Source organism: Malurus melanocephalus, unplaced genomic scaffold, assembly GCF_030028575.1.
Source record: "Malurus melanocephalus ecotype Western Australia unplaced genomic scaffold, MMel_1.1 scaffold_261, whole genome shotgun sequence".
In the NCBI taxonomy this organism is placed as follows: Eukaryota; Metazoa; Chordata; class Aves; order Passeriformes; family Maluridae; genus Malurus; species Malurus melanocephalus.
In genome coordinates, this window is record NW_026623493.1 from 602,568 (window position 1) to 627,025 (window position 24,458).

At 37.6% G+C, this 24,458-nt stretch overlaps 1 protein-coding gene across 1 annotated transcript in view; it reads left to right on the top strand.

Moving 5' to 3' along the window:
- Positions 1–24,458, top strand: part of LRMDA (leucine rich melanocyte differentiation associated) — a 448,666-nt gene that overhangs the window by 38,765 nt on the left and 385,443 nt on the right. Inside the window, exon 4 of the mRNA XM_057375873.1 lies at positions 18,259–18,312. Within this exon, the coding sequence (XP_057231856.1) occupies positions 18,259–18,312 (54 nt within the window). The remainder of the gene's footprint in view (positions 1–18,258; positions 18,313–24,458) is intronic.

The window sequence follows — 24,458 nt, forward strand, 5'->3', positions numbered from 1 at the left end:
TTCCCTCACCTGGAAATCCTCAGTCACCATAGAAATAATGCTTGAATGCCCCAGTGATTGGGAGAACTGGGACAAAGGGGCTCTTTCCATACACAGAGTGAGGYTCCCAGGTGCAGCTATGGGGAGCTCTGGTAATGGCAGGGATGCAGTTCCCCCTTTAAGTTATTCGCTTATAAACTTTCACTCAAGGGAAAAAAMCACTGGCAGGGATATATTAAATATTATATTTCTATAAAAGGCCTGATCTAAGGACCAGTGGAGTCAGTGGGAATCTTTCCAGTAATTCTTGTATGTTTTGAATCATACTATAAACGCTTTCAGCCAGGAATGTGACTCGGAAGCAGATCCTACAGATGATCCAGGGTCATCAAGGCAACTTGCTTCCATGAAAAATTATGTGAGGGCCTAAGATACTTTGATGTCCTTGTCATTAACTTTTACTCCACACAGACAAACCTTCTGCCTTATGAATGACACAGGAAAGATATTACCCTGGAGAATAAGGATTGAGAGGACAGTACTCAAACAGATTTGTTTTCCTSTTATGAATTACTGTATTGTTCTGGCTGTGCAGGATGCAGACTTTGCTGTGCAGCTGTCACTGAGAGCCTTCCTCTGTCCATTCTCCTCAGTTATGAGGCTTTTTACAGTCTTAGAACTTATCAGTCCTGAGTGTGTACTTAGGCTGCACTCTGTAACACAATTTACTCTTTYGGTATGAGAAACAGCAATGAATGAACATGAAACTGTCTATTAGATGGGATCAAAAGCACTGTGCATCATCAGGAAATAAGGTAAGAATGAAATGAAAACATTTCTTAGGGGCAGATAAAATGGCTTACAGAGGCTTCACACTCTAATCCAGTCAAGCAGTGCTGTGACTACTGGAACCTCTGCAGTGTAGTTTGATAGGCTAAAGTAACAAGAACACTGATATATATTTCTATTATTGTTTAGGTTACTTAAACTGTTTTACCTCAGGAAGAATTCTTAATCCCTCAGATTCTGAATACAATATAATAAARCATAACTTAAGTTCTGCTGGGAAAATGCCTGCCCTGATACCTATAAAATCTCATACATTAATGTTCCCATATATTTCTAAGGCAAATATAAGCAAAATAATCCATTAGTATTCAAAGAGGGAAATGTAATTAGAAATAAAAATGTAAGATAACTACATCCACCTTCCCAGAAAGAGATTTACATTAAAGAAGAAGATGAAAACATTTGCTCTTAAAGCTTTTTTACTAGGTAATTTCTAACAGGGCAGACATCTCTTCCTCTTGTCTCACACAGCTGYCCCAAACCAAGTAAGGGCGATATTTATCTTCAATTCTGAATTTCTGAACTTGTGTTGTCATTCAGAGCTCTTCTAACATAAAATACATCATCATTTACTCTATTAGAAAATAAATGTATGGATGTATTATGGAATTTGCATTCCATTACCTTGGTTTGCATGCCATAAAACATTTATTACACCCTTGGGCTACAGTCTTAATAATGACTGGGTGAAATGCACTAATGTGGTCTTGGCCTTGCTATAGAACAGAAGATTAATGCTCTTTGATGTCACCCAGCTAATAGTTGTGCTCGCCAATTTGTCCCTTCAAAAGACATTACAGTCCCACAGACTGTTCCTGTAAGACTAAAGCTAGGAAAAAGATGTTCCAACTAAACCACACGCTGAAGYCCAGTTAACCAAATAAGCATTACACTAGATTTTCATCTCTAAAATAAAGGTATGCAAGCCGCCTTCATTAAAGGAAGAAAGATCTTCTATATTTCATWTCATTCTCTCCTTTTCTGATTATACCCTGCTGACATCAAGTTTATAAAAAGCCATCAATATTTTTTTATGTTTTATGGCGGACACAAAMTAATATTTTGGTTAAGCTCCTGGAAGGCATATATCAATACTGTCTACAGTCCCAAGCCTCTCTGGCTCTTCTTATATAATAAGAAGCTTGTCTCTGATAAAACTATTGAATTTGTGCCTACCTGCCCTTCTTTAGAGAGAGRAGGAAGAAGTTGTCCCTTTAATCTTAACAGATAACTATGAGATTTTTAAACTTTTTTACACAATGCATAGCTAATATTTGTGTAGCTTATAAAGAACCCCAAAACACTTAGTCTAATTAAATCAGCCTGTCATACCAGCAAAATTTGCAGTCTTGTTATTCTTACTGGATTGAGGTGTGGATCAATATTTGGATGACAGACATCAGGGGAAAACTGTAAGGAGGAGCCTTACACTGCATCTCCYTGAGCCCCTGTTGCAGTAGTTGAGGGGCTGTCTGTGCTGCTCAATGTATCAACTTTCTGATGATCCCAAATTCAGAAAGAGCTGGCCCAGTTCACATCTGATGTAAATCAACATTGCTATTTTGAAAGCYATGCAGTGACAATGACTTACACCAGCTGAGTATTTTGACAAGACTGTATTAATTGTAACACTCTCTGTGTTCCAGGCTGGAGATCTAGCACTATGCCCATCTGAATTTTCCAAATAGTTTCAACACAGGATTTTTCTCCTGCTGCAATTTCATATTTTTACTAAAATGGATTTGGAATGTCCTTTCCAATTGAAATCTATCTGCTGGTATTTCCAACTGGCGATTGCTGTGCTTCTGGGGTAAAGGAAGCCTGTATCTGTTTGAAGCAAAGCTGTTTGTAATCATATAATGTAAAGCACTAGATATATAATCAGCATGTGCTATATTAAAATCCATTCAAAGCTCTAGTATATTGACTGACAGGCTATCCAAAAGCATGCTTATGTAGCATAAAAATTTTACAAAGCTTTCAAAACCACTAAAGTAGTATTCATAAAACAATCCATTGCAAGCAGTTGTGATTAACAYAGCAGATGAGCCAAAGTGAACATCTTTTTCTTTTTTTCTTTCATATGGCAAGAGAAAGCACAGTCTGTTTTAAAAATCCCAGTGCATAGGGAATATAGCAACACAGAGAGGAAACTAAGACTCTACAGTAAATTTTGATAGCTAGGTTATAAAAAAAGAGTGAGAAATTGGTGTTTGTTGAATGGCAGATGGAAAATGTTTCTTTATAAGTACAGCCCTGCCAACCTAACAGTGGTCCTGCAAATGAGATGTCAAGGAAATAATCCAGATTGTAATTTTTTTCAGCACCTATTCTGAAGCAAAAAGTTTTAACATTTCTCTAAATACATGGCAAGTTTTATGTTGCTGTTTGTGTATATCATACATTTTGGATACATGATTATGTAAAATTAAGTGTTAGTGGTAAGAATAGATACTAGTACTTTTATTTAGATTAGTAGTTTTAAAGGAATGTCTTTACAAATCTCCAAATGCCTGTGTAGAATTTTTATAATTATGTGTGCATAAGCATCTCTGTTCTAAACTTATAAGTTTTGYATATAAAGGTACTATCTTCACTTCAAACCCCAAAGACTGAAGTAAAATATAACAGGACCAGCCATAAAGATTTGAGGACCTAATCTGGGGAATAATACAATGTTTAAACAGTAGGGAAATTTAATATCTAAAGGCCAAGGATTTTTAGTTATCTGTGTGGAACCACTTTCCTCTCTTATGCTCAAAATGCCCAATCACCTGTAATGATCACAAGACAGTTGGACTGAAGTCTTAAAAAAGCCTCCACCAGTATTGATGCACAGGTTCTGTGCAGGACTGTAACACATTTATTCAAAGCCAGCTTCAAGCAAATTGCAAGTGCCACTTCTTCTGCCTGGTTGGACTTGTGATTCAAGTCTCTCATTGGAGTCCTAGTTAAACCTGCATCTCCTCCATTTGAGTTCTGGTGAGCTCGGGGTCTGGTGTCTTTGTTTGGAATCTGCTGAACTCTGCCTGCCAGATAACTGTTGTAGGGAAGAATAAAGTTATTCCCCTTCCACGTACAAAATAGGTTGATCTCTTCATATTTTCCTCTCATAGAAGTAGAATATCTCTCCTGGCAACGGCATTTATGCTGGCTTCTAGCTGTGTTTGTTTTCCCTTTGGCTGACAGGCAGGTCAGAAATTCTGCTGGTGTGCGCTTAACCTAGCAATGTCTGCTTGYGGAGCCCAAAACACAGAGGCCAGGCCTGTTCTGCTCCTCCCTGCAAACATTTTCTGGCTTGGCAGCCAGATGTGACTGCTGTTTGTGKGAACTTGCCATATCACACTGTGATGCTGCAGCTTAGAATCACCAAACATCTGCCTCATGAGAAGCTGATAATTGCTTTCATCCCAGAGCTTGGTGGATAACACACATTATCACCATCAATCTTGATTYCCTTCTCACCTTGCACAGATACCTTTCACAAACAATGAAATATCTTTGCAAGACCAAGTTTAACCATTAAAACACTACCAGTAAACCAGCTTAAGGTCTGGAATCAAGAAGTGCCAGAACAGAAAACAACAGGTTGCTTGGTAGCTCCTACCTCCTTAGGATTTCTGKGTACTTCTCTAGGAGTTCTCACTAGGAGTTGTTTCTCTAAATCAGGAAAGAGAGCATCTAAAATGTTCTTACCTTCTCCCCCAACACCCAAAACTCTATGTTATGCTTAGTCCTTATGGTTATTTCCATTAGACTCTTGCTACTCAGTAAGAAAGGTATTTGTTTACCTYTTAAATTTTGCATTCACTACATGGCAGAGACTACTTCAAAACTRTCACTGAATTTTCTTTTTCAAATTCTGTTTTATTTTTCATTTATACACATAAAATTCTGGCAGAGTAAAAAGAAAAAAAAGATAGAATTTTCCAAGATGTCCATGTTGAGATATTTACATCTTGACTTTCCTCCTTTAGCTTTTTACATAAATGATCTAAATTTCAAAGTGGAACTGCAGTCAATAACAAGTACGGTTTGAAYTGGCTAATGTTTCATGCTGATCACTTTTAGCTCAAGGAATAACACAGCTGGTGATTCCCTCTAAAGTCTTAAAGTGACTTGTTCAGCATCATAAAAATATTCTTCTGCAGAAAAAGATAAACTCCAATTCTTAACAGTGGTATTCAGTGGTATTAGCGATAAATGCTTTTTTTTCAAGTTTTAGCTAGAGTAAGAGATGAAGTAAGAATCTTAGCACACACCGGGTTCATTGACTGCCCTGACCTGGCCACAGCATCTGATCTGTGGTCTGAGTAGTTCAGTAGTTTTATGGAATAAATAGGGTGCTTCATGGTGTACATGACAAAGGAACTGAAATAAGGCTATGTGACTAGTTTGGTTTTTGTTACCTAAATCTYGACTGGCACACAGTCCTATTAAAATATTACTTTATTGTTTCACATTTAAAGCAAGCAATACTTAAAGCAYGACTGCTAGCTTATTTTCAAAGGATTTTAGATTATTAGATCTGTGCACAGACATCTAGCATTTAAATTGTCAAGAGGTCACCAAAGAAGGGCTGTTGACCTCTCTCTGTATTGGTCCTTAGAAAGGAATTAGACACAAACTTCATCTAGGAGTTTCACAGAGACCTGCTGACAGGAGAAGAGATGAGACCCAATATTAGGCTTAGTTTCCAGGATGTGAACTGTGGGAATAATCTCCTCTGACCCTGTGAAACTCCTGGCCATGCYTTATACCCCTGCTCCTTCTACAGTTCAATCTCTTCTGCCTTCCATCTGCCATTCTGGGCCCAGAGCAGCTGCAGAGAAATCATTGCTTATGGTTCATGCTCGGGTCAGAAGCAGGTGTCAGTGCTGATAGCCTGGGTAGCTTTTCTGGCACAGAAGGCATGAAGGGGCTGTGGGATTCAGGTTATACTTTGCTCAGCGAGCAGAAGCCAAACCAAGTGGCTGTTCTGGAAGCATTCATTTCATAATCCTGTTTTGCTTCTGTCCTAGAGGTGAAAAACAGAGCAGCCACTGTAATTGTAAGGTCTAATAKGGTGAGCAAGAATGGCAGAAGTAAAGCTTTAAAAATTGAATTCTTACATGTATAGAGTCTGTTGCTATTTCTTAGTCAGCTTTCAAGTGCCTGGTCTTAAATTAAAATCCTCTTGCTTCCACTTTCCCATATGTGGTGCCACCAGACTGTAGGATTTAAAATTTCTTCCTTTAGCTTTACTAAATGCAATGATTTTGATAAATAATGGTTTAAAAAAATCTAATGTTTCATGAACAATAATTTTATTTCACTTATATACTGCCATTTTTAAAATGTAAATTGTTGTGCTGTTCATGAGTTAGTTCCTCTTGGTCATGTGTTGTAATACCAACTTAAATCAGTTCACCAATTTTTTTAAAATCACATTAATATTACAGGATTAATTGTATCCTAGAATAAGGACTTGCTTAGCGTGAGAAAACACCTGTCCAACATTCATTTGTAGCTTGAAAACAGGAAATTCTGACAGAACTATGGTTTACTCAACTTTTTCTCTTTGGCTATCTCAAGGAGTGTACTCCAGTTCTTATGGCATCACTCAATCTAAAAATAGTAGCCTGTTAYGTATTCATAGGCAGTAATGATCTGCTGTGATCACTAACCTTGCTTTTCAGGGCAAATGCTGACTTGGCCACACACCTGTATGTTAATAGGAGCATCACTGTTTAAACTTGGGGGAGGGGATCTGTTTGTCAARTGCCTGTGTTTCTTAGTAGCCATTGAGTTCAAAGAGCCTCCTGCATGTTGAAAACGTCAAAAAGGGGTAAATAAAACCATTTGYTATATGGCTGTCTTCTACTAAGAAATTCCTGGGTACTGGAATCACTGCTGGCAGGTCATTATGCATCTTTCTTGCAGACACACAGCCTGCTTTTCCATGTGGTAGGTGACTTTCAGTGTGCTTTGCAGATCATAATGTAAACATTTAATAGGCAGATTCTGAGAAAGTGTGTGTGTTTTTAGGACATATATCAAAGTTCTTGGGTGTTTTTTAATTCTTCCAAACAGATTTTGGAGATACCTAGCAGTTACCGTTTTTCTAAAGACACATCGCAGTTACCCAATGTGGCTGTAAAAAAAGGCAATATCTCATTAACCAAGTTTTCAGCACTTTTCTATAGAATTATAAAACATGGTTTACCTCTAGCAGGTGATCAGGATATACCCTCAAAAATCCATCTTCTGCAATGGGTAACAGCTGGTACAGCTGCCTTGTATCAATCTTGTGGTAGTCCTGACAGAAATCCAACTCAGAAATTGAAGGAGATTTTACTGCAAGGCACAAATGTATGCAGTTCATTTAATTATTTTAGGAAGTCATGTATACTTTGCTCATTTCAGACCAAAATGCATAATTGTTATATCTTTCAAGTACTTTTTGTACAATTAATTACAAGATGTTCTTGGCTTGCCTGGGTATCCAGTAGGAATGGTATGGTGGATCTTTGCTGAGGCAATTCTTTTCCTTCCAATAAATCTTAAAGAATGTTACAGGATTTTTTTTAGTAGGCCCTTTGTTATAGGAAGCTCTACAGGGTGACGTTCTTTGCAGCCCTTTTATTTGTTATGGATTTGAGAACATTTGAGACCATAAGTTGATGTATTAATGTGCAGGTGGCACCCAGCTGTCTTCTCTCCTATCACACTGGAAGGTTTAATCTCTTCTTTCTTGTAGAATCTGACTGCTTGAGAGGCTGAAAGGCAAGTTGGACTGACCTCAATTGAGATAAAGGGGAATTTGTGTAGATGGGGGGATGTTCCTGATGATCACTGCTGACAGGGCAAATGTTCTGTCTGTTCTAAAAAACTATGACCACATTTTTATTTTCATCTGGCAAAGCCAGTATGTTATTCTGACTTTCTGTACCTCTTTCAGTATTATTAACTTCCTTGACCAAGACACTGAAAGAAAATTAGAGCACTGGTACTTCAAACTGCAATCTGTGATGGCCAACTCATGGCAGGCTTCTCATTCTAAAGTCTGTGCAGAAGAGAGCATGCAGGGATACCTAAAAGTTTTCATTGTGGCCATCATTTTCAAAATCATCTAGATGATAAGGGAAACCTAAATGAAAAGTGAACCCATCACTCAAATGAAGCAYAAAATATTTTGAGTATGGAAGACCTTAGTAAGCTCCATCACTGTTGCAGTTAGGAAGACTGAAAACTGCTGAAAGCGTGACAAATCATTGTTAAATATATCTCAGTTCTCAATTGGACTCTTATCTGGGATATGCAGTCAATTTTGAAAAAGTGAAACTCAGACTTAACCTCTATGGTAGTCTGTGAAGAGCTAGTGATTCAAAAAAGCTAATCTGCCATTATGCTTTTATTGTGCAAGCATATGTAGAGCCATAAGCAACGTTTATATATATTAAAAATCAAGAAAGGAATCACTAGACATCAAGGAAAAGCATGACAGAACAAGAAGCTCTTTTCCTACCTGGCACCTTCCTCCATTGCAAATAGTCAGTTGATGATATGTGCAACAAACAAAGAATCACTGCATGAAAAACTGCAGCCTCCCCCAGTTATTGCTTTCCTCGCATTTCCTGCCAGAACAAGGGAATAGAAAGCTTTCAATTTGATGTTGATGTTATTTCCTTGAATGGTTTTGTTAAAGTGCTGAACGTACAGTTTGTTTGCTAGCAACCTTTGGATTTACGAGTTGCCAGTCCTGGAGACGTTACTGTTTGTCATGCATTTTCCTCCTGATTTCCCTTCTTTATCCTCCTGCCTTCAAACCTTTTTAAAGTCTTTCCACAGCTGATACTCTCTCTGATGCTAACTGGTAGTAATAGAGTGCTGTGCAGCTGTGGCGCTGAAGCTTCCCTGGATAATGCTGACCGCAGACTTAGCAGCATGTGCCAGCTCAGCACATCTTGATAACTCATAATCCCTACCATAGGTTTTTATAGTTTGTCTGGTCTACTGTAAATCTCTAACTCACTGTCATCAACACAGCTCTTGACCTGATTCATAGGCACCAGGAATTAAGCTCCTGTCACACTCTGTTAGAAGATGACACCATTTATGCTGTGATATTATACAAACAAAAATAGATGCTCTTGAATATAGTGAAGCATAGGACACTGTCAAAGGCCATGTTGTTATTTTGAATCTTGTTAATTAAGCCAAGTAACTAAAAAGAAGGGGGGAAAAAAGAAACTACCAAAAAAAAAAAAGAAAAATAACCCAAACAAACTCATGCACTAGCCAGCATGTTGACAGGCAGATTATCTTACTTTTTCTAYTTCCACATCTGTAATTTGGGGTAATCTCATGTGTAAAATATACATATATATATATATATTACTAAAAAGAAATTGTTCTGTGGAGTGGTTTTTCCCTTCTGTCTCGCTGTGAATGTATAAGATAATCCTCGCTCCTATTGCACTTTACATTGGTTCTCAGCTATGGAAAGATTCAGTCCCTCTAAGAGGAAAGGATCTCAAAAATGTTAAAACAAAAAATAAAGAAATAAATCAAATCACTTCTGACATTTCGATGCAGCAGCAATTATGTAAGTTGTGCTGTAAAAAGAAGCCCAGTCCAATTCTGTCCAGCTCCTCATTAAAGATCAATTTGTCTAGTAATGAGAACCCTGGACAGGGTACCAAAATATCAGAATTTTATTCTAGATCAGATCCTGGCTTTTCATGGGACTTTTGTGCTGAGCTTTCAGTTCATGGTGCTTTTGATTTTTACTGCATCATTTCTAAGCCTGGCCTAGACTTAGTATAAAGTCYCAGGAGACTGCTCAGTGCAGCTGGCAGTGGAGTCTCTGACTGCAGGTGGAGGAGCAAGATGCTCTCATAAAGTGAACTTGATCCTTGGTGGCTCTAAATAAGACAGAATGATGAAATTGTTTTGAAAAAAAATTTAAATGCATGACTTAACTTTTATTTGGTCACTCCAAACATTTTGCCTTTGTTACATGAACAAATATGAGTGTTTTCAGTGGAGAAAGAAAAATGTTTTTGATAGATGCAGGATATAATGAGAAATTCATCTTAATGGATTTTTTTTTTGTATTTTACTTATCAGATCTGTCAGTATGGAATAATTTGATTATTAGTAGATTCCTTGATTTCATCAGGCTAACTAAACATTTCTTGCTATACAAAGATGATTCATGTTTGATGAAAGAAGCCTTATTTGAGTGAGAACAGGTTACTTTTTGAGAATTATACAGGTTGCTATTTTGCATTTTTTGGTAAATGGTGATGAAASTGTTCCTCCAGCTGTATGTTCCTGAAAAAAATATGTCTGACTGACCCACTTAACACAAGAACACATAAATGCTCAGAAATATACTATTTTTTCAGACAGCTTCCAGACCCCCTRACTCAATCAGCTTCATGACCAGAATTCCAAACTGGGAAAACCTGATCAATAAAAATATGTGAAATTGCAGACTAATCACAGAGGGACAGAATAATATTGTGTTTTTAAGAGAGGAGACTACGCAAAGACCATGTTATACCACCTCTGCTGCAGTTAACACTTGACTGTATCAGTAGCTGTTATCTGAAAGCTGGTTTGTGAAACAAATTAGTTATTCTAGTTCACATGCAGAGGAACTGGCAGAGAAGGGAGCAAATAGCTCATGATACATCCCTTCTCCTTCAGGCGAGTCCAGTGCAGTTAGTAAGGACTGAATGGGCCCACGCTGGTTCTTGGAGGACTTTTTCCCTCTTGTTGGTGATAGAAGAGCACTGATACACAAAATGGTGAACACCATGTCTTTCCCTATCTATTTTGTTGTCAGTTTGGGATTTTAGCTCAGAGGATGATTTAGCTTCTTTCAGTCATATTAAGCTCACTTGAGAAGGTTTGTTTTGCCTCTTGAATTGTAGAGGTACGTTCTGTCATTAAAATAACTTTATTGAAAATTTGGCCCCATTTGACCTCATAGACATATTTTTCCTCTAGTGGTGTCAAGTTTAGAAAATGTAGTGTTTTAATTTGTCATCGATATGGCCTGAGAATATCTACAAAATCGAAACACTTAAAAGCCTGAATCAGTATTCTAATTCAGTGACTGTGATGTGATACATATGATCTATAGCACTTCTMTCTGTATCTCTCAGGCACATTGGTGCCAATTGATTGTGCTAAGGAGACACACAAGGAAAGAGAGCCACTCCTCTGGTATGCATTTCTTGTAGCCTTAGGATACAGCAAACCTGTGTGTGAACTCACTAGAGCTCTGCACTGATCAGAAAGGAGAAGATCCAGCAGTTCCTCACCCCCCAAGCTGTGCTGAATTTGCTGCAGGTTGCTTATTCCAAGGCAGCCAGAGCCAAGGTAACTCCTGTAAGGCTACCCTTGCCTGAATTCTAGAGTGGCCACAGGTATTGTTTCATGTCTTGGTAGCAAAATCCCTCACATGGGGTGCCTCCAGCACTGGCAAATGCAGGATTTCTAACATACCTGCACAGGAGGTAAATGTCTGTTTCTCTTGATATCTCCTGAAATCTCTGTCTCAGCTTGGGTCTTTTAAGTCCCTTGCAGCAATGACCAACCTATTGGAACAGAATGGGACAAAAATGTAGAGTAGAGAGTTTGTAGAGAGTTTGTAGCCTGTTTTACCCACAATCCTAAACCATTTTAGCCACAACACAGTGAGCTGTTAAGTTGATAGATACTGATTTCTTCAATATAATAATTMTATGGACTGCTTGTTAGCCTGATGCATGTCAGCTGCTTAAGTGCTCTGTCACTACTTTAGCAACATCGTTGCATGTCTTATCTTTATTATAGAAACAAATTAATGAAAATTATATAGATTAAGGCAGGCASTAATCAGATCCAGCTCTCTTCTGTAATAGAGAACCTACCCAACAATGATATTTTCCAAATTCCAGTGTGTTTTCCTGCTTTACAATTAGATATTTCAGTGCACTGTCACTTGAAATTAATTGCAACTAATTAAAAGTGATCCAGTTGGGACAATTGGACAATAGTGCCCTGGAGATTGCTTCATTCCCAGAGGTTTTAGTGACTTCCTGGTGCACTGGTTCAAGTCTTCAGAAGGGTGCTATACATCATAATGTCATTTTACATTGTTATTTCTCTGAAAGCAGCAATTTRAAAGAGTCTCCAGTGAACCTTGAGCAACTTTGCACTAAAAAGAAAAATGTTGCTGTTCAAGATCTGTAAAATATAAAATATAGATTCAATGAAATCACTTGACATGAATAGTAGTATAAAATTTGTGCCATTATTTGCATGTAATATATAATGTTGTAGTAAAAGGCTAACAAAGCATTTAGGCTGCTCCAGGACTCATTGATTTTTCTGCACCTTTGTTCAAACTAGGTCAAAACCAATGTTGGTCTTATTTTATCACATATATTTTTCTCATGTTTGAGACTTCTGTCCTAAAGTGATATAACACAGTTTAAGCCCACAGTTTTATTGTGGCCTACAACACCTCTTTAGAGAAAAGTAATACTCTTGTTTTCATTTATATTACTTTAATCAAGCAGCTAGCTAATGTGAACTCAACTTTGGAATATACAGAAGCCCCATTTTTTTAGTAACTTGGGTGAACTGAGGGCTTAACGGAATAAGGCTTGCTTTCATCTTAGGGTGAAGGCCACTCATTTAAAGAATTATGAAAATTAACCTTGTAACCAGTGCAAACATGTTAACACCATTAAACAGTGCATTTGATATTCTGCCTCACCACTATAAGCAGAAACATAGAACCTACTGGGACAAAAAAAATAATAATAAAAAAAATCTATTTTGTCCCAAGTTCCAAAGGAACAAATTTCCTGCCTATGCAACCCATGCTTAGCAAACTTTATTCTGTGAAGAAATAGAGATGCAGAATTGGTATCAGAGTAGCTCTCAAAGAGGAAAAACATAAGCTAGAGGCTATTTTCAGACAATGACGAGGCTTTCAAACAAACCATATATTGTCCTGACATTTCACATCATTTCTCCACTGTGAAACRTGTTCTATCATAGAAACCAGCCCATTTGTTATAACGTGTGATCCTTCCTCCCACTACAGCACATCTGGAACATCATCTCCTCTCAACATATTTTGTTTCTCTTAATTCATCTGATTTCTGAACAGGACCATCAGTCATTGAATAGGTTTGATTCAACACTGTGTTATTTCATTTCTACACAGCCATAATAGCACAAAAATCAATGGAGTTKTATTGACATAGAAATGGAGTAATGTATTGGTAGATCAGACCTATTGACTCTATCTTGTTCGCAAGACCATTAAAATTGGTTTAAAAAAAATCAGCAGTGAGATAAGCAGTAGTTTGTTTTTGTACTTAAAATCCATCCTGCGTTCTTGTGCTTAAGAATGAATTCTTCACTCTCTTATCAAGAAACTTTTGAGGAAAGTTATGTTAAAAGACATGGGTATTCCTTTGTACCATAGCAATCTCTGTCTCTTCTACAGACTGGGAACTGATGACATTCACATATATTAATGGATAAACTACTGAGTAAACTACTGAGTAAACTACTGAGTAAAAAAAAAAACAAAACCAGAGACATAATGCTGGTCCCACTACATTCAGTTGGAGTTTTATATGCAGCTCTGCCAGAATTAGGAATTTATCCTAGAGACGTCCTTTCTTTAACCCAACTCAGCCACACTAGCCAGTGTACACAAGTACATGCTTCCATATAAGCATGGCATTATTATCTTCTTCATTAGATCAACACAAACCTCYCGGCATTACTCTGGGACTATCTCAATATCCTCTTGCTAAATGCAAAGTGAGTTTAAGCAGATTTGCAGTGTGTTCTGTGTATGCTGAAATGCGGATTTTGGCAGGCTTCAGGAGAGAGGGTTCCAGAGAGAGTCTGCAGCAATGTTTTGTCCATCAAGATGTTTGAGACGGACAATAAAAGCACTCCAGGCAGTTGTAAGTTATAACCACTAGAAGATACAGGAAAAAAAGGCAGTCTCAGAGATAACTGAATCTGAGACAATGTGCTTTGGTTAGAAGATAACTCATGTCACTGCTGCTGCAGTTGGTTTTTTAAAAGTAATCTTTTTCTATTCAAGGCWGGGAAGAAAATCACTAAAACAAAAGAATGACTGGGTGAAGCTTGAAGAAGCCTCACGTGCATTCACCTTTATTTTGCTYAGAGTGCTGCAAACAGATCATAGAGTTAAAGCGGGAATGAGTACTCTCTGCTTCTCTCACCCCGTCCTCCTTGCCCACTACTCCCCCTCCCATTTCTTTCTTCCCCCCACCSTCCTCTCTCTCTGTATGTTTTGAACCTGATTCAGGCTGTGGTCTGACATTCACTGCAGAAATTGCTTTACTAGCTTAAGACAAAACTCCTGCTGGTTTAACCTCTTCCCTTGCCAAAGGTTATTGGTCCCAGAGCACTGCAAAGTTAAGTGGATTACTTCAAGCAATCTTCTGTGCTAGGCTGAACTGCCTTGGCTGRCTCTGCAATGAAGCGGGTGAGGATCACTCATCTGCCCTGCCCCACTCTGCTTGCTTTCTAGGATTCTGTGGAGAGAAGCACAAAGGTAGTGGCCCAACCATCTGTGTTATGAATCCCTGAATGTATCTTCAGTATGATCCTAAGGAAAACGTAACAATTTTAAAGTATAGTTTGTGCTAGACCCTTCATACTAAGGTCTTTTTGTGMCACTGTATTTCCACACCAATCCTAAAAGAACAGATCAGGATCTTGTTTTTAACTACCTCTATGTATCTGTCTCTGRTGAAAGAGTTTAAATCTCTCAGACCCATCTCCCATTTACTGAACTTGAAAGGGGTTTAGTTGAATAAAGATAGTATGGCTTGATCTGTATTAAAGAACTATCTTATGGTATTTCAGAACGAATAAGATAGTCACTAAAATAATCTTACAAAATTACRTATACTACATATTCCAGTGTAAAGACAGACACACAGGGAGACTGGATAGTCAGMACATGTGAGACATAGCTGTAACTTTAAATAGTGAAAATAATAGCAAAATGGTATCATAAAGTCCTGTTCTTTTCAACTTCTCAGTGTAAACCTGGGTTTGTATTCTGGCAAACCAGTAAATAGAAAGCTAGTTTTTGCAAACATTTTAAGAGCTCTATTCCATGGTCTACAACACCTGGTGTATCTCAACTCTTGGCGTAATTTAAACAAACAGGCCATGTAACACATCTCTCTCTCAGTCAAATAAAGCAGACTTGGTGTGCTGCCAATTCTGCTCTCATTTATTTGCTAACCCTGGGTTTTATTTATTCCCTGAATCATCAAACACATTGGAGAGAGTGACAGGAGCAGACAATATTACATCTAATAGCTATATAATAATGTAAATAAAATCTGGTAAATCATCAGGTACATTATTTGCCTGGKTTTAACTGCCCCACTTAATTTTGTGCACTTGAACCAAAAGTATAATAAATGAAAAAGCTTTTTGTACTGAACAAAGTTRGAAAGAATACACCCATTGGATAGYACTGATGACTTGTTATTTAGATTAAGTGAAAAATACATTTAATAAAAAAATACACCTGGATGTAATACAAAATTTCCTGCAAAATTTGCTCATTGCCATCGATGGCAAAATCTCTTCTGCCTTCAGTGACTCRAGGATCAGCCCAGAACTGCCTAGCTGTGGGATACAGTCCTGTAAACAGTAATGGCTGTGAGGTTCTGTGAAACACTGGAATGATTGCCAGTATTGAGTAAGAGTTACTGAGATGATTTCTGTGATCAGAGGGAGAGAGGAATCAAGCAGCAAAGAAGGGATGAAAGCAATGTTTTGAAGTTAAGAAGTGTGAAGGAGATCACTCTCAGTTCCCACGGGGGTGAAGAGTTCATGGCCAGCAGACCATTGTGTGGATTAGATCTGAAGAGCAAGTGTGTAGGTGAGAAAGCCTTCTGTTTGTTTGAGGCTTCTGTTTTAATGAGATTTGTCTAGCAAAGGTCTAGCTCAGCTTTACATCAGATTGATTTCCTCTTTAGAGTTGACTTAAACCACTACCAGGTGAAGCATAGGAGCTGACAGGTCAGTTACATGTCACTTCTAAAGAGAACTATTGAAAAGAGGAGTTATAATTTTTATATCTGTAGTTTGTTGTTCAAATATATTTCTGAAAACTGATTCCAGGAAGAGCAGCATGCAAATAATGAATGGAATACGTGGCCTGAAGACTTTTTTATACCATTTCTGACTATAAAGTTCACCCAACACTCACTTTCTTCTGTTTATTAGTTGGCCATTCCTGCTAGGTTAACATGGGAAGAGAAGACTCTGCAGTACTTGGGGTTGTGCCTTGATCACATAATTGGAAAAGTAAATGATTTCCCTATGATCAGACTTTGAATCTGTGCCAAAATGACTGAGCTSCATTCAAAAACCCCTTTTCATGAGCCATTTTGTGGCAATACTTGTTAAGAGATGGCAAAATACCAGGAGTAAAATGATCAGCACACCTCAGGCTGCTAATAACAACAAAATAAGCTTTTCCTACTGTGAAGCTGGCTCTTCTCTAGAGTCTTCACACTTWCATGAGCTTCCTATGTAAGAGCAASTCAGAATAGGGCCACRATATTTTTTCTTTAAAAAATGTACTTTAAGATCCYAGTTTATTTCCTGCCCTAAGGTGTAAAGAAGTGCTTAACTTTCCAGTTTGTTAATAAGTCCCAATGTCCTTTAGCATGTGTCCCTTAGAGAAAGAATGTCTGCAATATTTTGCATTTGTAAAAGAATGAATGGCAAGGCATGGTTACAGAGGCTGGAATTCAAGAATCATTGGCCTCACTACTGAAAGCCATGAATCACTGGCTTGACTGTTCCAGATCCAGCTCTGGCCACCCCTCTGTCTCCTAAACCCATCACAATATATTAATTTGTACTGCAGCTACTCACACATTGTGCAATACATTCTTTATTACTCTGTTCTACTCATGCACTGCGCTCAAAAGACACAGATTTTTCCCCAATTTTCTAAAAAGCAGSGAAGTCTGCTAGTCCTGTCAGATTTGAATCTAGTATGTATTAGAGAAAACAAATATTTCTCATYTTCAGCATTTAAATAGTCATACTGGGAAGGAGAGTACATCCCTTTATTTCTGAGGATTTCGTTCCTTCCTCTATTATGGGGCTGGGCAAAGAACATGGCCCTAAGTATTCTTCATGTGATTTATTCTACATTGACAACCACTTAAGTGGAGGCAAAGTTAGACCCAAAAGGCACAAAGTGATGAAAGCTGGAACTGAAAAATAGCATGACAGTCAAAATTGCTGAGTTTCACACAGCCCCTGCTCTAACAATGTTAGAAAACTCTTGGTCRAAAAGAATCCCAAAGAGCCTTCTGGAAACCTAATGCCATGACTCATATGATATCCTTGAAGGCTTTTTTCTTTCCCTCTACAAAATGACATAGAAAAAGGCTTGTGGACTTCACTACTTGCTGCAATTTGACAGCTTTTAGTCAAAACGTTTTCCATTTACAAGAGAAAAACTTCTTTATATCCCAACCAAAGTTGAATGCACTGGCATCTGCAAGTTAGACTGATCTGGGTTTGGTTGGGTTGTGGCTACATGGTCCCACAGAGGTGGAATGCCCCCGTGGCAGGGGATGGGAAGGGATAGGGAGGACGTGCACTACCTCAGGAAATTTGTGATGAATTAACCCTGGTGGCTCAGACACCGTTTCCCAAGGACTCCCAAGASTTCAGATGGCACCTAATGAACCAACACTTTTGTGTTTGCCTAGTTCACTRGATTGGTCAAAAGACCAATGACAAGCCAATGCCAGTGCATTACCTGCTGCAGGTGAAGCCAGGAGGAAGTGATACTGGTCACTATGTGTATTGGGACTGTTCAAAAGTAAACGGGAACAGAGGACTACCCTTTCCTTCCCAGCAGCCTCTCTATGTAGATTGGCAAAGGCCAGACRCTATTTCATCTTCCCACTGGGTTTCACTTAAGAACACAGACCTTGAATACTCATGTTCCCTCGGAGTATTGCATAGAGCTGAAAGYTAACTTAGGTGCTAAAAAGAGCATACATCACACCTATTTTTTTTTGTTTTTTATTATGAAGGTGTTGTTTTGATGATTGCTTTTCAGAGTAGAATTTCACATTAAAATGAAGAGCTAGTGAATGTCTGTATATGCTCAAAAGTGGTTTTAAGATAGCTATGGCTAATCGATTGGAACCAATCAGTCTTTTCAAGTTTGTGTGTTCAAGACCCTTTTATAATCCAAACAGTACAAAAAAGTGTTTCCAGAGTTTTCTGACTCCACTGTCAACAGCTAAGAAACAGATCAAAATATATATGCTTTCATAATCTTCTGTGTGTATGAAGGTGCAATAATAAACTGATCTTTTTTTATCTCTGGCATAGGAAATAGCATTTAGAAAAAAGTTGAAGAAGGATGAGACCAAAGGAAGAGCACAGGTAGGTGAAATTTCTACTTTATATGCACTTATACCACCAGGAAATYCTGTTGCCAGTTTTTCTTGTACTGCTTGAGAAACAGGTTTGTTTCTTTTGCTTACCTAAACCATACACCTTAAAATACAAATTGCTTTCATCTTGGCTTTATTAGTAAACCTGGGAAGAGCAGACATGTCTGGGAGGTACTAGGACAGAGTTTTGGAGGAGTGTACTAGCTCAATGACACTGTGCTCTCACTATGTTATGCAATAGCACTAAATTCCTATAAGAAAGGTGGGGGTTTTTTGCTCCTCCTCATCAGTGATTCTTTTAGTCCTCGAACCACAATCACTGATAAGCACCACAGATATCTGCAGCTTGTCAAAGATTAAGTAATTAGTCATGTAGAATTTCAAGTATGGGAGAAGTAAGAGTAAAAAGGACAGTAGCAGAAACGGGAAGGTCTTCACAACCTCAACATTAAAAATACACTGTAGATGGAAAAAAMAATTTCTTGAGGAATCTTTGTAAGTAATGTGACAATCGAAGTCATAAAATCTTTAAAAGCAATTTGAAGGTCAGTGGATTCCAGTAAATTTGACATTAGTGCTTTGAGGTTTTGAAATTAATGCACTTATTGAAACATTTTATTACCTTTTTTTTCCTAGTCAATAGATAAAGTAGAATTTTGTGCTCTACTTCTTCAAGCTGCCATTATGTCAATCAAAAAAACATCTGGCAAATAAATTTGGCAAGTAAATGAAATGCTTTTATGGTTAGTTTAGTGTCTTCCTAAAACCCCAGCACAGTCCAGGAAGCATTTTGCCTTCTCTCTTAACTAGACTTGCATCAGCCACAGGCAGTGTCTAATAATGTTTTTGCCTTGCCCTCATAATCTTWCTAGGATGCATCTTAACCCACACTGGCCTAGAAACAAATGCAGGGGGGCAGTGGTTGCTTTTAAAATTATTACCGCAACCATTTCCCTGGTGAAACATAAACACATGTTAAATAACATGACATTAATAATTGCATAAAAGGGATGTTAAAAAAATAGTTTCAGGAAAGAGAATAAACCATTAATGAATTACCGCATTAGTGAAGTAGTTTGGGCAATAGTCGAGATGTTTGTACTAAGTTGATAAATGCTGTGCAAGTAAATCACTTGCATATATCTTCTTTTCTAGCTGTAGYTCAGAGTCCTTTAGATCTCCAGAGGTTGTAGATAATTTTTGCACCCACTCAGTCAATGACTGGCAATGCGGCATGGAGCCGCAGTCATTCATTCTGTCAGTCAGCAGCCCTTGATAATGTGCCTGTCAATATAATTCAGTGCCTGTTCAAGGAAAGTGACACTTTGAATAGTGGACACTTTTCAAAAGCATTCATACAGGGTCAGTTCTATGATAAATAAATATATTTGGTGTTTGGAACAAATAGGCAATACTCAGGAGCTGGAGTCAGAGCAGAAATACACAACCAGTCTGCACAACACAATAAACTGCAATGAAGAGTGAATATCAWAAATGCATCTTTGGATTTTTGATGCTGTATTAATGATGGGATAATGGACAATGAAGTCTTCAGGTTCCTACTTGGCTTGACTGAGCCCCAATGCATGACCAGGGGCACTATGCTCTGGTACACCACAAATGAGATATTAGAATAATAGTATCAATAGTTCTTTAAACCCTATTAAAAAGGGTGAGTATTTTCATTGCTGAATGAAAAACACAKGCAGAATTCTTTAATTACCACTAACGGTGTGTTAAAGAAAGTATTTATATGGCATGCAGTGTTTAGTTTCTAGTTTCTATTAATACAGGCTGAGAATGCGAGGAAGAAATATGTGATAGTGACAGGATTTTTAATGGTACCTCACCTTAAATGCATTTTAAAATATGTAAATCAATAAAAAAATTATTTGTAATAGCAGACTAAGAGTGCTGGTTAGCCTTACTGCTGAATGAAATGTATGCTACAAGCCCTATTACCATACATCGTGGGAGCTGTAGTTAGGATTAATCTGTCAAAAGGGATGGTTTAGTGTTGATGAATATGACATGTGACCATTAATGATGTTGATTTTATCTCCTGAGATTAGCATGATTTACTTCGGATGGATAATAATGTCATTTGCTTGATGCAGTAGATCTGTTTACGAGCTGATTAAATTGTAAGGCCTTGCTTCATTTCATGCTATTTGGTTTACAGCTTCATTACTGCAATCACAAAAGCTGTGGAAATGTCCCACATCCCATGTCACAATAAATCATTGTTTAAGATTGCAGCTATGTATTTTAGCATTTCAGTTTTGCATGGACCATGCATTCCTTAACAAATATGTGATTGGGAATACATTAACAAGATATTCTGGAACATACTGCTGCAGAATGTAGAAAATCAGCCTGAATCTTTTAATTGAGATTAAGGAAGCACTTGAGTAATTAGCTGTAACAAATTACCTTATTATTTAGACAGTGAAGTAAACGTTTTTGTTGCAAGAATGATWATCRTAAATCTGCAGAAAAGTGACAGTCAAACAACCATAAAGGAAACTTGTAAGCAAACTACATTTTCTGCCCATTACCTTTTATATTTAAATAAAATTTATCAGAGACATACTCTAAAAAGAATGYATTTGTTGTTCAGGGATAGTATATGTTACAAGCTATACCATCTGTAATTACTGCACTGGGAAGACTATATGCATGTAAATCACAAAGGAAAAAAAAGAATCTGTTAATTATAATGGCAAATGCTAATGTTGCCATAGTTAAGGCTGTGTCAACGTTTTCATTATAAACCCAGTAATAAAGGAAAGAAGGAGAGAGGGAGGCTGGTAATCAGCCATCACAGACTGCTGTGTGCTAAAATTTTGTATACAAAAAGGCACACTCACACCATGTAAATCAGGTGTAYTGGGAGACCAGTCTCAGTGAGAGGAGGACTAGGGCCAAAGTCTCAGCTTGGGAGTGAGAGTGACTTTGTTGCAATAAATTTTTCACATTTCACATTAAATGATATTGCTATTTTTATTGTGCAAATTAAAAAAATAGTCCATTTATCAGTCAAATGGGGTCTTTCAGAGCTTGTGGCTTACTATCAGCTGAATTTGATAACTACAGTTGATGAAGTCTTGGTTCATGTGCTMAATTTTAATTAATTTTTTGGGGTTTTTTTAAAGAGCATTCTTAAATAATTAGCTTAAGTTGGGTATTTTATTATAATAGAATGGAATTTCTTTTCGTTGTTTTTATTCCCTCCCCCTTTTTTTTTAAATACCCCCCCAAGTTTGTTCTCAGTGGATTTCGTGGAAACATATCAGGTTTGTTTACATGTGAATTCTCTGGGTTATAATGTGGTCCAATGTGACTGTGAACTTTACAGTGGATTTGTGAACCTTTTTCCCTTACCAAAACTCCCCTCTCACCTCAAGGTATTTCAGCTGGCAGATGAAGAAGTGGGAACCCCAAGAGGAACTGTACTCCACTATATGTGTATAAATATACRTATATACAGGCCTAGAGCATCCAAGGATTTCCAAGCGTTACAGCAATGACCACAGTTAAAATTTTTTACAAATGATTCATGGCTTGGCTTGTCTCGTTGGCCAATGTCAGACATCTTGAAAAGCCAGGCCTTTTTTCTCTTTTTTTTTTTTTTCTCTTTTTTTTTTTTTTTTTTTTTTTTTTTTTTTTTTTTTTTTTTTTTTGTTTTTAATGGCTGATGCATGAAACATTCTGGAAAGGGGATTCTTTCAGATTTCATACTTTGGATTTGGAGAGAGGGAGCAACTCTAATGCTTGCAACTCATTTCTATCTGGTTCTGTTTGGGGACAGATTTACTGAGCTGAWTTAGTTTTCCAATACATTGTGGCTGCTGGGCACAGATCCTCCACCCCTGACTTTTTGCAGAACCAGTCCCTGTTGACATTTGTAAAATTAATGAAAATGTTTCACATTGAAGTGTTGATTTTTCCAGCAACATTTCAACTAATCAAATTAAAACAGTGATAAACATTTTCTCCTGTTTTCTAAATAGCTCTAGACCTGAGTTAATGAAAACATATCCTTGAAAACAGAGGAATGCATAAGTTTTTGTTTTTTTTTTTTCACGAAACAATTATTTAATTGCTGTGACGAAAAGGCAAAAAGAGGAAACCACRCTTTGAATCTTCATTGCTTCAGAAAAATTTGGCAATATACTGCATCCCTGCTTAAGTTGGCTGAAATGTTATTTCTGCAGTTTCATGGGTTTATATTTTATAACTTTGAAATTAAACAAAACAAAAGCTCCCTCTCTTGATGAGCTGCACCTTTTGAAAGCAATTTGGTTTCTAGCCAAAACGAAAATTCAAGGGCAGAATTTTTCAGGGTGCACACTCTTCCACTGATATTCCTGATGAAACAAAAGGAAAAATGTCCTTGAAAATCCCAACTTCTGGCTCCMCTAAAAGTATATAATTTTACCACTGACCTGCCAGGAATGGTTAATTTAGTGTAATTTATGCACAGAAAAAAATCCCTTGCTAGTGCTAAGAGGTGGAGAGGCTATCAGCCARGTTGATAGTAGTCTTGTGGAGAAAGACACCTTTAACCTGCATAGCTGAAGTCATCTCCTTGAACTTTAGTAACCATTGTTTCTATTAACATGGGGAAAAGCACTAAGGACATGTAATTTCTTAATTCACATACAAGTTGTCCCCAGTCTGTCCTGTACTATTCCTTAGACTCTGTGATGATTGGGGAATCTATTTAAATAAAAATAATGAATCCTGGTTGATGCTTCGAGGTTTTTCTGAACATGGTGGCAACCGTGAAACATGTATGGGCTACCTTACTAATAAAGCTGCCACCGTGGTATGAGTGAAGATACTGTGTGATCTCTATGAGTGAACCCTGAATAAACAATTTATACATTCGGAAAGTTGATGGCTGCTGGAAGATGATTCATCAATCTTCTCTGCAGATGCCTTCAAGTATAACAATTAATGAACTTGGACAAGAGAAAAAGTAAAATATGGGTTTAAAATTATTCAAATGGATGCAATTAAGGAACAGAAGTTGATTCTCTGAGTGGAAGAAAAGAAAACATGTACAATATTTTGCCACTGAAGAACTGTTTTTGCTGCAGGTTAGAGGTTTTCCTCACTGTTAAAGGAATCAAACTAACCTGAAAATAATAATTTGAAAAATAAATGTTGGCCTACAATAGAAAGATCCTGAGCAGCTTTAAGCCAAAGAATGCTCCAGGCTGGTGTTGAAACTCACACAGGCTAATACATTATTTCTCTGGCTTTGGATCTTATACTTCTGCATAGAGTATTCTTAAAGCTGAGACAAGGTCTACAGATGCAGTCACTGYATTTGAATATCTAAATTGTATATTCAAGGTCGTCTACATAGCTGGAGCTCTTGGGTTCCAAAAAAACCTGTTATTTTAGAAACCAGCACTGCTCATGAGACCTTCACTGGATTTCAGAATTTCAGTGAAAACTGAGCCCAGTGGTGTGCTAGAATTTTTCTGTTTGAACACTAATCCTAAGAAGGATAATTTCCCAAATTTAAGCCACTAAGTGAAATCACTTAATTTTCTTTCAGCAATACATGTTCTCGAAACAATTTGCTGAYGTCAGCAGAGTAGTGCAGGCATGTACCAGGTGCACATTTTCTTTGAGAGATTCCTATGAATTGGCACGTCCCTAGTGTATGGCTGTTCCAGAATGCATCCAAATGGCTGCTGAGAAGGGTCAGAGTTGCAAGCAAAGAAAATCTACAAGGCAGTGTGTATGCACATACTTGCATTAYGACCATTGTGAACCTCACTATAAGATTTAGAACCTGCTCAATGGCACTTAGAGCAATGAGTTCTGAGTAGCTTTAGGAATCAGAACCATGCGGTTTCTGAAGAAATTCTTCAAGATATTAGATTTCAGGATGAGCAAAATCTCTGCAGTCTGATTTTCTTTACCAGGGCCACAAAATTTCATTGAGGAGCTCCTGCAATAAGGGCAGCTATGTTTGATTGAGCTTGCTAAAGACTATGAAGAGAGATTGGGGCAGACAATTTGTTATTTTCTCCCTTCATAGAGTTCAAAAATAGGTTTTGAAAAAAAGCAATTGTGCCTCCTTCAATTACTGAGAGTGCTGTAGTCAAGCCCTTT